The 14,541-nt window shown below is 50.4% G+C and overlaps 1 protein-coding gene across 4 annotated transcripts in view; it reads right to left on the reverse strand.

The window, feature by feature from the left end:
* Window positions 1–1,093: 1,093 nt before the first annotated feature.
* PRDM2 (PR/SET domain 2) overlaps window positions 1,094–14,541 on the reverse strand; it is a 132,098-nt gene continuing 118,650 nt past the window's right edge. For all 4 annotated transcript variants that reach the window (XM_033228281.1, XM_033228279.1, XM_033228284.1 and 1 more), the window contains 2 exons: window positions 9,541–9,684; window positions 1,094–3,017 (listed from right to left, as the gene is read on the reverse strand). In XM_033228281.1, the coding sequence (XP_033084172.1) occupies window positions 9,564–9,684 (121 nt within the window). In that variant the 3' untranslated portion in view covers window positions 1,094–3,017; window positions 9,541–9,563. The remainder of the gene's footprint in view (window positions 3,018–9,540; window positions 9,685–14,541) is intronic.

Raw genomic sequence — 14,541 nt, forward strand, 5'->3', positions numbered from 1 at the left:
TCCACCCAAACCCAAGAATACACTTGTCTTTCACTCCCCATCAGAATCCCCTGTACCCATCCCCATCCTCTTGGGACTCAGATATCTAACTCTGCCAGGATTTGTCATCAGAGGGATGGTTATTCCTTCAAAGAATTCATTTACATTCACACCCAGTAGGGTGGCTAAATTTTAAAAAAGACAGTGCCAAGTGCTGACAAGAATGTGGGGAAACTGGAATCCTTATGGGTGGGGATGTGAAATAGTGCAGCTACTTTGGAAAACAGTTTGGCAGTTCCTCAAAATGTGAAATATAGAGTTGCCATATGACCTAGTTCCCTCCTAGCTATATATCCAAGAAGATCTATGTCCACACAAAAACTGTCACACGAATGTTCATAGCAGCAACATTCTTAATAGCCAAAAAGCAGAACCAGTCCCAAAGTAAATCACCTGAAGAATGAGTGAGTGAAATATGGTCTATTCCTACAATGGAACATTTGGCCATAAAAAGGAATGAAGTACTAACATGTGCTGCAACCTAGACAAACCTTGAAAACATTATGCTAAGTAAAAGAAGCCAGTCACAAAAGACCACATATTATCTAGTTCAGTTTGACTTCTATGAAATGTCCAGAATAGATAAATCTATAGGAACACAAAGTCGATCTGTGGTTGCCTAAGGGTAGGGGCCGTGGGAGAAATGGGGAGTAACTGCTAATGGGCCTGTGGTTTCTTTTTAGGGGTGATGGAAATGTTCTGAAATTGTGGAGATGGCTGCATGACACTGAATATACTAAAAGCCACTGATGTGTACGCTTCAGTGGGTAAGTGGTATGATCTGTGGATTAACTCTCAATAAAGCTGTTTAAAGACAAGAATCTATTTGCAATCAAAAGAGGTCTTTCTGGTCTTAGTGATGTGGTTCAACTCACTGGCTGGCAGGTGGCAGAGTAGCCTTGCTTACCAGGTGGGATGTTTCCAGACTGAGCTTCCTCGAGCCCTTGGTTCCTCCTGTTGCTGGGAGGGAGCATTCAGGGACCCACACCCCACTCCCACCGAAACCACCACCACAGAAGACAGAGCACAGAAACCAAAATGATCACTCCCACGCTTGTTCCTCACAATCGCTCTTCACACTTTTATTGTTATTTCTCTTCACATGGCAGATACAGAGCTGTCGTCTTGAAGACCACCACTGACCAGGAAACGCCACTTTTACAAAGCCATCCCCCCTTTTCAGGATTGGAAGTTTTCCTGACCATTTGGGAGCATTGAAGGGTGACCAGCACATTTGCACATGCAAAAAAGGAGTGACCCCAAGGCCTCAGCCACACTTCCCAGCGCTCACCATGGGCTGCAGGTGACTTGCCAGGTTTGAGGTTTGTGAGCTCTCCTCGCTGCTGAAGGGGGAGGCCCTCAAGAACTGAGAGGCCGGGGTATGGCTCATGAGTGTTGACATTTACAGGACAAAAGTGTATCATTAGGATAAGGAACAGCCACAGCACTTCATGCTTGTGAGGGTTAACTGTAGGAGCCAGTGAAAGGATTCCAGTCTATGAAAATTTAAAGCGAACAACGGTTTTTAGCTGGGTGGGAAACAGGAAAACTGTGATGTCGGCCAATGATCACCATTTTTCTGCCCATGTGAGGGTCCGCATGAGACCCTTCTCCTAGATCCTTATCAGACCCCATACTGCAGCCGATTGACTGACTCATTAAATAACACAAGTTATAAAACTTTAAAAATGGGGCATTTACAGTCAGGGACATAAATACGTGCTTTTAAAAGTGTCTACATACATATTTACAGAGTTGCAAGATCAACCATAGTAGCCCTGAAAAAAAAAAATCCCTTTATTGTGTGACAAATCGTGCTCATCAGAGCTCCCTCCTTCCGCTCTGGGTTTGATAGCTCACTACTGAAATTGGAGCTGAGAAAACAGCACCCTAATGGTCTCGGACATCCTCGTCTGGGGTCTGCCCCAAAGGCACAAAACCCAAGAACTTCACTGAACTGGGTTCGAATGTCAAGCTCAGCTCACCCGTTTCTCCGAGACATGGACTGACTGTCCTCCAGACAGCAGAAGTCAGCCCCGTCCGCCCCTGGCAGGATGGCCTCCGAAATCTCTTCTTCTTCCCCGTGTGCTTTTTAATCTTCCCATTTTTTTTTTTTTCATTTCCCAATTTGTTTGCTTCCTATTGCAGCTAATTTGAGAAGCTCAGACACTAAAGGTGTTCATGGTCCCACCAAGTGTGGCAATGAAGGGCACAGGAGATCCCTCCCCTCCATACACCATCCCCATTCCCTGCCCTTCCCAAGGGAGGAAATAGATCTGTAAGTGGGGACAAAGTCTTTCTCCCAGGTGCACCTGATTTGAGGTTCTCTGCAAAGACTCAAGAGCAATGGACTGATGAGAATTTCAAGTCTGGAAATGACTCAAGAGCCAGAAACTCAAGACACCTTAGGCAAGGAAGGGGACTTTCCATGTGCTGGGGCCAAGGGGAATGTTCAGGCTTGGCTCCAACGTGCCAATATGCTATTGATTCCCAGAGATGTTGCCGGGAGAGGGAAGGTGGGGAGACAGGGGTGGTACTGAAGGGGAACTCGGCCTCCTCCTGAAGGCCTTTCTAAGGCTGACCCTTGGGTCAGACAAAAGTCCCCATAATGGCAAAAGACAACTCAAGAAGCTAAAAGCAGGGTCAAGGAGCTCTTGAAAAATTGCATAGTAGGAGAGGCCCCACCCCAACAGGAAGGCTGAGCTGCAGAACACGGTCCCAAGAGCTGCATCCAAGTATCATCCCAAAGGACAGCGTGGAGTCGGCCGCCTTCCTGCCGCCCCGGGGTTCGGGACCCTTGTTTGAAGACCACTCGCGCACCCGCACGAGAACACGTGAACACACACGCACGCACACATGCACGCACACACATGCACTCCCTTTCTCTCGCAGGTTCACACAACTGGGATAGGTCGGTACTCCCTGCAGGGCAGACTGCCAGTCCCTTTGGCTTCACTGATTCCAGGTCACTTCAGGTGCTGAGGAGAAAAAGAAAATAAAAATAATAACGGTGAGCACATATTCAGTGCCGATCACGGTGGTCCATGCGTTATTGCACTTAATTTTGTAATTAAACTGTTTATTGAAACATACCATACATACAGCAAAAAGTGCAGCTTGATGAATTTTCACAGTGACTACACCTGCAGAGCTGGCACCCAGATAAAAAACCAGAACATGACAGTTGCTCATCAGCCCCCGACCCGTGACCCCTTTAAGAATACATGAACACTCCTGCCCTCCGGAAGAACCACTGTCCTCACCTCTAACACCATAGACTGATTTCACCCATTTTTTAAGTTAAATAAATAGGGTCAATCAGTGCATCTCCTCCTGTGTCTGGCTTTTTCCACTGAGTGTTTGTGACAGTCACCCATTCTGCACGTGTGGTTGATGTTTTCAACCTTGTTGTTGTGTAGTGTGCTACTATAGAAATACACCACCTCTATCCATCTACTCCTCTGCTGATCCACTACTGGGAACTTCCAGTTTGGTGCCATGTGAGTCATGCTGCTAGAACATTCTTGTATGTGTCTAGAAGACACGTATGGCACATATATGTATGCATTTCTGCTGAGCGGAAGTGCTGGGTCGTAGGACGTTCATAGATAACATATCAGCATTCTCGCAGTTGTTTCCTGGTGCACGTGGGTACATATCTGCTGAATGTGTCCCCAGCAGTGGGAACTGCTGGGTCCTGAGGTACCCACGTGTTCAGCATCAGTCGACACTGCCAAACAGTCTTCCAAAGTGATGGTACTCCCGCTTAATTTCCTTTGGATGTTCATAACAACCCTCATGACAGGCAACACAGATCCCCATTTTATATGAAAGAAATGGAGGCTCAGAAAGGAGAAATAACTTTTACAAGTCTGCCGATGATGAGCAGCAGAGGTGAGGCTTGAACCCAGGTCAGGCTCATTCACTCCAGCATGTGTGTGCTCTTCCAGTCAGGAGGGGATGGCTGTTCCCGCATGCTTCCTCCGCAGAAACCACATTTACAGTGCTTAGTCCAGAGCTGAAAATATGGGTGAACCCTTAGTAATGTTCACTAAAGACCAGGCGCGGTGGCTCACGCCTGTAATCCTAGCACTTTGGGAGGCTGAGGTGGGCAGATCATTGAAGGTCAGGAGTTCGAGACCAGCCTGGCCAACATGGTGAAACCCCGACTCTACTAAAAATACAAAACTTAGCCAGGTGTGGTGGTGGGTGCCTGTAATCCCAGCTACTCAGGAGGCTGAGGCAGGAGAACCCCTTGAACCCGGGAGGCGGAGGTTACAGTGAGCCAAGACTGCACCACTGCACTCCAGCCTGGGCGACAGAGTGAGACCCTGTCTCTAAATAAATAAATAAATACATACATACATAAATAAATAAATAATGTTCACTGCATTGGGTTGAATTGGCTGGGCCAAGTTCAGGGATACAGTTCTCTTGCCCACTGGACCTGGTCACTACTGCTAAAAATAACTACTGCTATTATTATTACTACCACTAATAATGTAACATTTCAATAATAATAAAACCAGTTGTTTATGGAAGGCTTCCTGCATACCAGGCACTTTGCTAAGGGCTTTTCATTCACTAAGCTATGCAATCCTCTCAACAAACCCATGACAGAGGTATTATTATTATTAACCCATTTCACAGATGCATGAATTGAAACACACAGGAGTGAAGTAGCCACTGAAGACATAGCTCCAGACACTGTGCACCTACTGTGCACCTAACCACTACGCTATGTTCATTTCAGTTCCCTGAAATGTCTCGATGGGGCTGGAAAGGGCTGTTTGCAGGGAGTGGGACACTGTGCACCTAACCACTACGCTATGTTCATTTCAGTTCCCTGAAATGTCTCGATGGGGCTGGAAAGGGCTGTTTGCAGGGAGTGGGACACTGTGCACCTAACCACTACGCTATGTTCATTTCAGTTCCTTGAAATGTCTCCATGGGACTGGAAAGGGTTGTTTGTGGGGAGTGGGATGTCTTCAAGAGAAGTCGTGTTCCTTCCCAGAGGACGCCCGCTTATGCAGCAGACTGGCCTGTCTGCCTGTGCCCATGAGCCAGGGCAGGGGGAAAAAAGGAAGCAGAGGTGGGGCCAGCTATGGAGTGGCTGCATTCCCTTGGCCTGGCGTAGCCAGCAAGTGTGGGTCTCCCCTGGGTCACGTGGGATGCATTAAAGAAGCCATCTTGCCAGTCCTCCACCGAGAGTGCAGCCCTCTGGGGAGGTCACAGCAGCAGGAGCTGGGGGCTGGACCTGAGGGCAGCTCTCATACAAGGGAGATGGGCCAGGATGGGCAGCCTCTACACACCCCACTCCCAGGACCCCGGAGGAGAGCCCACGTCAGAAATCCTGCCCACAGAGGGCCCTGAGGCTGCCAGTCTTAGCTAAAGGAGCAGCAACAGCCAAGAGAAGGATCACAATGGTGGCCAGACAGGTGAGAGGCTGTCCCTTCCCTGGGCCTCTTGCTGAACCCCTGGGGTGGGAAAGACGCGGGGTGAACACAGGATGTGCAAAGGAAGCCTCCCTATAGACTAGGCAGTGCGGCACTTTTCTGCACTTAAAAGTGGACAGAAACCTCTGGGCTTTGTGTGAGCCACAGTAAAGGGGGTGCCACAGAGACTGGTGAAAGGCAGTGCTTGCCAGAAATCATGCTTCTCCGTGTTCATTCTTCCTGCATTCAGACCGTCCAGGAGACGGGTGACGAAGCCTTGAAATCGGAATGGGCAAGAGCAGGCAAAGCAGCCAAGGCCGTGGGTCCTTCAAGAAGGTCATCCTTTTCTCTGAACAAAACCCACACGCACACACAGTTTTGCATGAAGGAGGCACGGGCCACTTAAAAGTCCAGGATCCGTCCCGGGAATCAGGAGACCAGAGTGTTGATGCCAGTTCTGCCACACGCCCCTTCATGTCAGTTGCCGTCTCTGTAAAATGAGGGCTTTGACCTGCACACCTTCCTGAACTAAAATACTTGGTGGTGGCATTCTGATAAATCTGGAACTGTGTCAAACAGTGCTATGGACTGAACTGTGTCCCCCTAAAACCCTTACGCTGAAGCCCTAACCCCGCCATGTGATGGTATTTGGAGGTGGGGCCTTTGGGAGGTGATTAGGGTTAGATGAGATCATGAAGCACGGCTCATGATGAGATGCATGGACTTCTAAGAAGAGACACCAGAGAGCTTGCTCTCCCCCAGGCTCCCGCCACGTGAGGACACCGCAGTAAGGTGGCCGTCTGCAAGCCAGGAAGCAGGCCCTCACCAGAACCTGGCTATAGTGGCACCCTGATCTGGTACTTCCAGCCTCAAGAAGCATCAGGAAATAAACTTCTGTTCAATATTTAAGCCACGCAGTCAGTGGTATTTTGTGATGGCAGCCTGAGCTAACTAAGGCAAACAGTGTAAAGAAGATTTTTTTAAAAATTATTTTAAAAATAATAAAAGTAGCACATGCTTGGTGTAAGTACCAATTTATAAAATGGAAAAAAAGCTACCTAAGATTTTAAGGAGCAAGTTTTTGTCACTTAGACATGAAACTGCTCAGTTTGGAGCCTTCGTTGTTGGTCAGCAAACAGAGACCGTAAGATGCAGAGGCAAATGACGTTAGGCCTCTCTTCATTTGATCGCTTAGCTTGGGAAACTGTATGCGTTTTTAAAGAAGGAAAAAGAAGGACGCCACCTAGGACAGTGCCTGGCCCTGGGACAGAGCCTAAATTCATAAGGCTTGGCAAATGCTACATACATTTCATCTTCGTCATGGCCAAGCCTGCAGTGGCCGACAGAAATGGCCCAGTCTGTTTCAGAAGGAAGCCAGCCCAGTTGCACCTGGCTCTCCTCCGGCTGCAGAGAACACCTGCTCTGGGGTGGACGCAATTCCCCGGTGCCCATCAACCCAGAAGGTTCATGCAGCAGCCTTGGCCACAAGGAGGATGCTGGACACAAATGGTTCCCAGAGGTGGAATTGCTCATCCTGGCATGGCCTCTCATTTTCTAGAAGACTCTAGCCATGTCCTATGTCTCTTCTCTTGGGGCCTCAATTTTTCCATCTATAAAATGGGAGGTTCATCTCCCAGGGCCTCCGAGTTCTGTACTATCTTAGAGACCATTTCAACATTGTTCCATGAGACTCCAGTTCAGGGTCTAGTCTCCAGGTTCCCCTGTCAGGGAGCAGCTGGCCCCAGAGAGACAGGTTCAGTTCCAGCAGCAGACAACAGACTCTCTGGGGAAGAGTGGATTTTATTTTTGCTCCCCTCCCCAAACCCCAGAGGAATAAAGCCAAGCCGGAAACTCCAACTGCTTAAGAAAGAGAGAAGTAAACAGCTGGGTGCGGTGGCTCACGCCTGTAATCCCAACACTTTGGGAGGGAGAGGCGGGCAGATCACGAGGTCAGGAGATCAAGACCATCCTGGCCAACATGGTGAAACCCCGTCTCTACTAAAATACAAAAAAAAAAAAAAATTAGCTGGGCGTAGTTGCGGGTGCTTGTAGTTCCAGCTATTCAGGAGGCTGAGGCAGGGGAATCTCTTGAACCTGAGAGGTAGAGGTTGCAGTGAGCCAAGATCGTGCCACTGTGCTCCAGCCTGGCAACAGAGCGAGACTCCGTCTCAAAAAAAAAAAGGGAAAGAGAGAAGTGAGGTCTTGGGGAGGGAGGGCAGGCAGAAGGAAGAAAGGGTCTTCTCTTCCTGGCATAACACCAAAGACCTCAGAGTTTCAGAATTCAGCCCATTCTTGCCTTGAACTACACTCATTCCAAACAACCCTGGCTTGTTTTAACCCCTGCCTTGTGTTAAGCAGGCATCCCCAAACCTAAGTGTGTCCCAGAACCCAGGGGGTCAACTGCTAGTGCAGGTTCCCTGGTCACACGCACCAGGATGGGCCTGTGCCAACAATACCCAACCACAAATACAAGCAGCACTGTGAGGGGTGGTGGCCAGTCCCCTCTCCCATTCACCCTGTATTCAGCGTCCGTCCTGTGCCAACCACTTCCATGCTGGGTATCTCACCGGGCTGATGTGACTTCCCACAGAGATGTGAACTCGTGATTTTTTGGTTTTTTTTTTTTTTTTTTGAGATGAAGTCTCGCTCTGTCACCCAGGCTTGAGTCCAGTGGTGTAATCTCGGCTCACTGCAAGCTCCACCTCCCGGGTTCAAGCCATTCTCCTGCCTCAGCCTCCCACGTAGCTGGGACTACAAGTGCCCGCCACCATGCCCAGCTAATTTTTTTGTATTTTTAGTAGAGACAGGGGTTTCACTGTGTTAGCCAGGATGGTCTCAATCTCCTGACCTCGTGATCTGCCCTCCTCGGCCTCCCAAAGTGCCGAGATCACAGGTGTGAGCCACCGCGCCTGGCCAAATTCGGGATTTTTTAACGGGGTTTGGCCCTATTCATACTATAGTCCAGTAAATGGGATTTGAGCCTTTTCGGCCATTTTGTATATTTGGAACTGGACTCTGAGATCTGCATTTATAACAGCATCTTAGATCTTCTGATGTGTGAGGTCTTCTGATCACACTTTGAGATGCTGGCCTTGGGGACACAATGAATGCAGTCGTGTGGTGTCACCAACAGGGAGGGCCAAGCCTGCTCATCGGTCACCAGCAGAACCCAGGTACTTCACAAATGAAAAGTCTGGTTTCCATGTTTTTATCCAACAGAAATCTTAAGAGTGATTCCACGCTTTTACTATCAGAAAACCTAGGAAGAGACTGTTTTGGTCCAAAATAAATCTGAGTTTTCTATTTCATGGATTAGGACAGATTACATATCCCTTATCTGAAATGCTTGAGACCCAAAATTTCTTGGATTTTGGAATTTTTTTTTGGATTTTGGAATATTTGCATACATACTTACTGGTTCAGCATCCCTAATCCAAAAATCTGAAATCTGAAATGCTCCAATGAGCATTTCCTTCGAGTGTCATGTCCTTACTCCAGTTTCAGATTTTGGGGCATTCCAGATTTTGGATTTTTGGATTAGGGTTACTCAGCCTGTATTATTTTTACTTTCAAATACATTGTGAGAATAGGAACTCTGCTATCTTTTCTGGGCTTACGGCCTCTGAGGCAATTGAGAACTGAGTATAATTAGTATTTTTATCATTATTACTCCAATAATGACTTACCTAGTGCTTACTATGTGGCTGACACTCTTCTAGGTGCTTTGCACATTTGACACTTGTAATTCTCACAACCACCCTATAAAGTAGGTACTATTGTAGTGCCCACTGTACAAATGTGGAAACTGAGGCTCAGAAAGACTAAGTAATTTGCTTGAAGTTCGCAGCCAGGAAGTGGCAGAGCTGGGATGTGAAACAGGTGGTCCAGAGTCTGCACACAGCCACGTGCCCTCCTGGAGGGAGACCCTACGCCATGCCTGATACACACAAGCAATCACGCCCACCCCTTTCTCTCCTTCCCTCCCCACCCAAGACCCAAGCCCACACCCTCTCGACCCCCAGACCCACCCACGCAGTGCCAGAAGCTGTTCCGTCCTGCCTCGTACCTGTCAGGGAGCAGGCAGAGTGTCTACTCTTTGAAGAATGGTCCCTGGAACTGGGCTGCAGCCGGGGCTTTGACCTTCCTACACTGCCTGGTGATGTACGGGGCCGCTGGTGGAGAGCATCGGGATGCCAAGCGGAGGCTGTAGCTGTGTAGGAAGAGGAACAACACACGTTGTCACCAGGAGCCCAGCCCAGTGCCCTAGACATTGCTGGGGGGCTTCCTTAGTGCTGGTCACCACTTCCCAGGCCTGGGCAGGACTGTACTTCCTGGACACCTTGGGGCCAGGTGCCTGGAGTCAGCTAACAGGACATGAGCTTAAACCACCAATGTGTACTTCTCCATGTCCAGTCCACCAATTCTCTCCCCTCGGAGGCGACTGCAGAAGCACGGGCAAGAGGAGTGTCCATTGGGCTGGTTCTGAGCCACCATGATGGGCAGCACCGTCTGGTGACCCCCAGTGGATATGCAGGTGAGCCAGAATGATTCCGATTGCATCAAAATAACGGCTTTGCCCTTCTCTGATTCTATTTCCCTAGGTGCCTCCCTGTTCTCCCCTCCTGCCACGCCCCAACACCCATAAGGCAGAAAGCATCTGGGGAGGTTACTGTTACCAAAGTACAAACACACCTGCACATGGGCTGGGTTGTGGGGGATGGAGGCAGGTCCCCTCCCTGCCCTTAACCCCACACTCCGCATCTATCCTGTGCCGAGCACTTCCATGCTGAGTATCTCACGGGGGTGGCGTGGCTTCCCAAAGAGGTGAATCTAGGATTTTGGGGGGGCATGGTTTTGCCCTATTTATACAAAAAAGCTCCCCCGCCCCATCCCAGTAAATACGATTTGATTTTTTTCAGAAGGGCCTTTAAAAAATTTATTTAAAAGATAGATGATTCACACCATTATTCCTTTCCTTTCCTCACTCAGCTAACTCGTCCTTCTCTTCCATATCCCAGCTGGGATGTTACCTCCTCCAGGAAGCTTTCCTTCTTTAACTCCTGGGTGGGGTGTTCCTCCAACAGGCCCCTTACGTGTGTGTCCCCATCCCAGCACTTGCTACACTGAATTAAAAGCCCAGAATGGCCGGGCGCGGTGGCTCAAGCCTGTAATCCCAGCACTTTGGGAGGCCGAGACGGGCGGATCACGAGGTCAGGAGATCGAGACCATCCTGGCGAACACTGTGAAACCCCGTCTCTACTAAAAAATACAAAAAACTAGCCGGGCGAGGTGGCGGGCGCCTGTAGTCCCAGCTACTCGGGAGGCTGAGGCAGGAGAATGGCGTGAACCCGGGAGGCGGAGCTTGCAGTGAGCTGAGATCCGGCCACTGCGCTCCAGCCCCGGCGACAGAGTGAGACTCCGTCTCAAAAAAAAAAAAAAAAAAAAAGCCCAGAATAAGGTGTCTGCCTTGCTCATGAGCTCTGAGATCCCAGGTCAAGATCTTTGTCTCGTTCATTGTTGCATCCCCAGCTTGGCACAATAAAAATAAACATCCGACCAGGTGCGGTAGCTCATGCCTGTAATCCCAGCACTTTGGGAGGCTGAGGTGGGTGGATCACCTGAGGTCAGGAGTTCAAGACCAGCCTGGCCAACATGGTGAAACCCTGTCTCTACTAAAAATACAAAAAATTAGCCAGGCGTGGTGGTGGATGCCTGTAATCACAGTTACTTGGGAAGCTGAGACAGGAGAATCGCTTGAACCCAGTAGGCAGAGGCTGCAGTGAGCCAAAATTGTTCCATTGTACTCCAGCCTGGGCGACAGAGCAAGACTCCATCTCAAATAAATAAATAAACAAACAAACATCCACTGAGTAAGAGTGATCCATACAGGCTCACTGCGTGTCCAGAACTGTGCTAGGTATTTTACACAGACAAACAATCTAATTCTTCACACAGCCTACCCAGGTGGATACTGTTATTATCCTTCATTTACAGATGAGGAAACTGAGGCACAGAGAGCCTGTCACCTGTCTGCCTCTCTAGATGGAAGAATGGAAAATGAGGGGGCCTCCGGACAAGGTGGCCCAGGTCAGAGGAGGTGGGAGGCCAGGCAGGTAGGAAAGCAGGAGGGACAAATATGCCCGGAACGCCACCTGCTCTGGTTGTTTGCAGAGCCAGCTCTGCCTGAGGGAACAGGAGACGGGAATGGAGTCCAGCTCAAAGCTGGCACATGGAAGAGCTCACATCAGTGGCTCTCAATCAGGGCACACACTTGGTAATGTCTGGAGACACTGTTGGCTTTCACACCTGAGAGAAGGGTGCTGCTACTGGCATCTGGAGGGTAAGGTCAGGGGTGCTGCTAAACCTCCTACAGTGACCAGGACAGGCCCCCGCAACAAAGATTTAACCAGCCCCAAATGCTGATAGTGCCAACGTTGGCAAGGGAGCCCTCAATCAATATTAAAATACGCAAATGTATCAACAGACGAGCAAATGTAGAAGGTGCCGGAGAAAAGCCTTAGACAAGACGAAGAGATCTGCTGTTGTCACGAGTGAGCCTCCCCCGAGGGCCTGGCTCTCCGTCAAGGTCAGGGCTGCCCCTGTTTGAATTCCTCCCCCGTGCTGTGCAGCCAAGGCCCATGGGCAGCTCAGTCTTCTCGCCTGTGCAAGAGTTAAGGAAGAAACGGAGGACCCATGCTTCATGCAACTGTGCTCCTGACGGGCGACCAAGGCCCATGAGGGGGCCTGAGGTGGGGGGCTGTCTCTGTAGCTAGTGGCCACCCCCCAACCCCATTCTAGCTGGCTGGTGCCCCAGGAGACCCAACCTGGGAGGATACAGCCAGCTGGGAGGCTGCTGGAGACATGGACTCCTATGTCCTGTTGGGGAATAAGAAACAGCTAGCAAAGAGCAGGTCCCATCCCTACGACATCCTGCTTCCCAGGGAAATGTCCACAGTGGTGTAGCAAGACCAGCAGAAGCTTTGGAGACAGACATGCTCTGCATCATCAGTACCCAGCTTCTCCCTCTCTCTGTTATTAAATATCCAAAAGCCAGATCAATCACACAAAAATAACACCTCGACCTCCCAGGCCTCTCTAGCCAGCCAGTGTGTCTCTGCTCCCTTCGGCTCCTGCGGATGCAGCAACCATAGCGTCTCCACCAGGGGGCGCGCCTCCTCCCCGGCTCAGGGCGTCCACCTGGGTGGAGGGAGTGGATGGAGGCAAAACCCCTGAAGGCAGAGGCCCCTCTGCCACCCCTCATCCACTGCCTGGCCTAATGGAGGACCACGCCAGCCAACATGAACATGGCCTCTATGACTCCTAAGGACTTTCTCAGCTTTCTTTCTGAACCCTCCCAGCAGCCCAGGAAATAGGAAGAACAAGTGCTTTTATCATACCCCTTTCACGGATGAGAAAACTGAGGCTCAGATGGATAAGAAGAGTTTCCCAGGGGACCAGAGCGCAGGCCTTTCAGCTCCTTGGGCCACAATTTTGAAGAAACACCAGGTCACCAATTGGGTGTTTCCTGTTAGGACGGGGACAGGATGTCCTGGGGGATTGTCCTTCCTGATCAAGAAGCGCTTCACTGTCAAAGAACTCATGAGAGCACAGCGCCCCAAGCCCCGAGATGTTAAATACCAAGGACCAAAGCTCCGGAGTTGGGTGCTTCTCCAGGGCACAGCAGCAGTTAGCGCAGAGCCTCATGATTCTTGGTTCCCACCCACTAGCTGTGCGACCTCAGGGAGTTGTGGACCCGTCTGAGCTCCAGGTTGATCTTCTGCAAAGCAGGAAGACCAATTTGGGGTTACAGTAATGATTAACTTTGGAGAAAGGTCTCCGTGCAGGGCGTCCTGGCCCTGCAGTGGGTACCAGCACAGTGTCATGACTGTGGCAGTTGCGGGTGGTGGACACATATGGAATAGTCACCATCCCAGGAGGATGCAGTATGGCCGCCTGGGGGTGGCCTCCGATCCTCATTCTCATGGACTGTATGGCTCAGGGTAAGCCACTCCCTGTCTCTCAGCCTTGGAGCCTCAGCTTCCCCCTCTGTAAAATGGAGACAGTCCCTGCCAGCCTGCCAACAGAGAGCAGGGCTGGAAGCATTTTGGTGACCAGGATTGGGAGCATTTTGCTTTCTGGGAAGAATCCAGCACATGTGAGATGCTCCTACTGGGTATGACCCCAGGAAGCATTGGAGCAGGAGGTGAGCCAAGGTCCTGACCGGTCCTTAAAGACTGAATGTCAAGTAAGACCTCTGTGTCAATGCTTTAGTCAGACTTTTGGCTCAAGCTCCTGTGCAGAGCTCCACACCTGCACATCCACTGCCTGCCCGGCCCCTCCACTTGGATGTCTAATAAGCATCTCACTTTAACACGGCAAAGTGGCACATCGTAGGGTCCCACCTTGCTCCTGCCCCTACTAGGCTCCAGCCACACCGGACGCTTGTCACTCTTCTCAGGAAATGGCAATGCCAAACGTGTTGTTGTTACAACTAAAGCCCGGTAACCCTTTTCTTCCTCTTCTATTCATTTTGCTGCTTCGGATTGGCCCTAGACCTAGAAACCACACTCATTGGAAGCAGGTGCACTGTCAGGGCAGTGTGCTGTGATCATGGGGCCTGTGAGACCCCCGCTGTGCCCACCCCCAAGCTGATCCATCTCCGGGTTCCTTAACTCTGCCTCCAAGTCCACACACCTCTCTCCACTCCCACTGCCACCACCCAGCTCAACCTGTGGCATCAACGCCTTCCATGAGGACTGCGGCAATTGCCACTGCACTGTCCCCACTTTGATGCTGCCTCCCCCCCAATCCATTCACCACTAAGCAACAAGAGAAGCTTATAAGGACCACTGGATGTGACTACCACACTGGACCACGTCACTGCCCAGTGCAAAAGTGGCCCAAGCCTTCCCACACTATTAGAGTGTTGTGTGCCTGCCCGCCACCCTCCCGGTCCCCTCACGCACTCTGCGTTTGCCCTGTGCACTTGTCTCTCAGCCAGGCAAGCTCTTCTTACCTGGTTGCTCCCCGCTTGACTTTGCCCTGCCCTGCCCTCCTCTGCCCGCAG

This window comes from Trachypithecus francoisi, unplaced genomic scaffold, assembly GCF_009764315.1.
Source record: "Trachypithecus francoisi isolate TF-2019V2 unplaced genomic scaffold, Tfra_2.0 Lachesis_group12, whole genome shotgun sequence".
Classification (NCBI taxonomy): Eukaryota; Metazoa; Chordata; class Mammalia; order Primates; family Cercopithecidae; genus Trachypithecus; species Trachypithecus francoisi.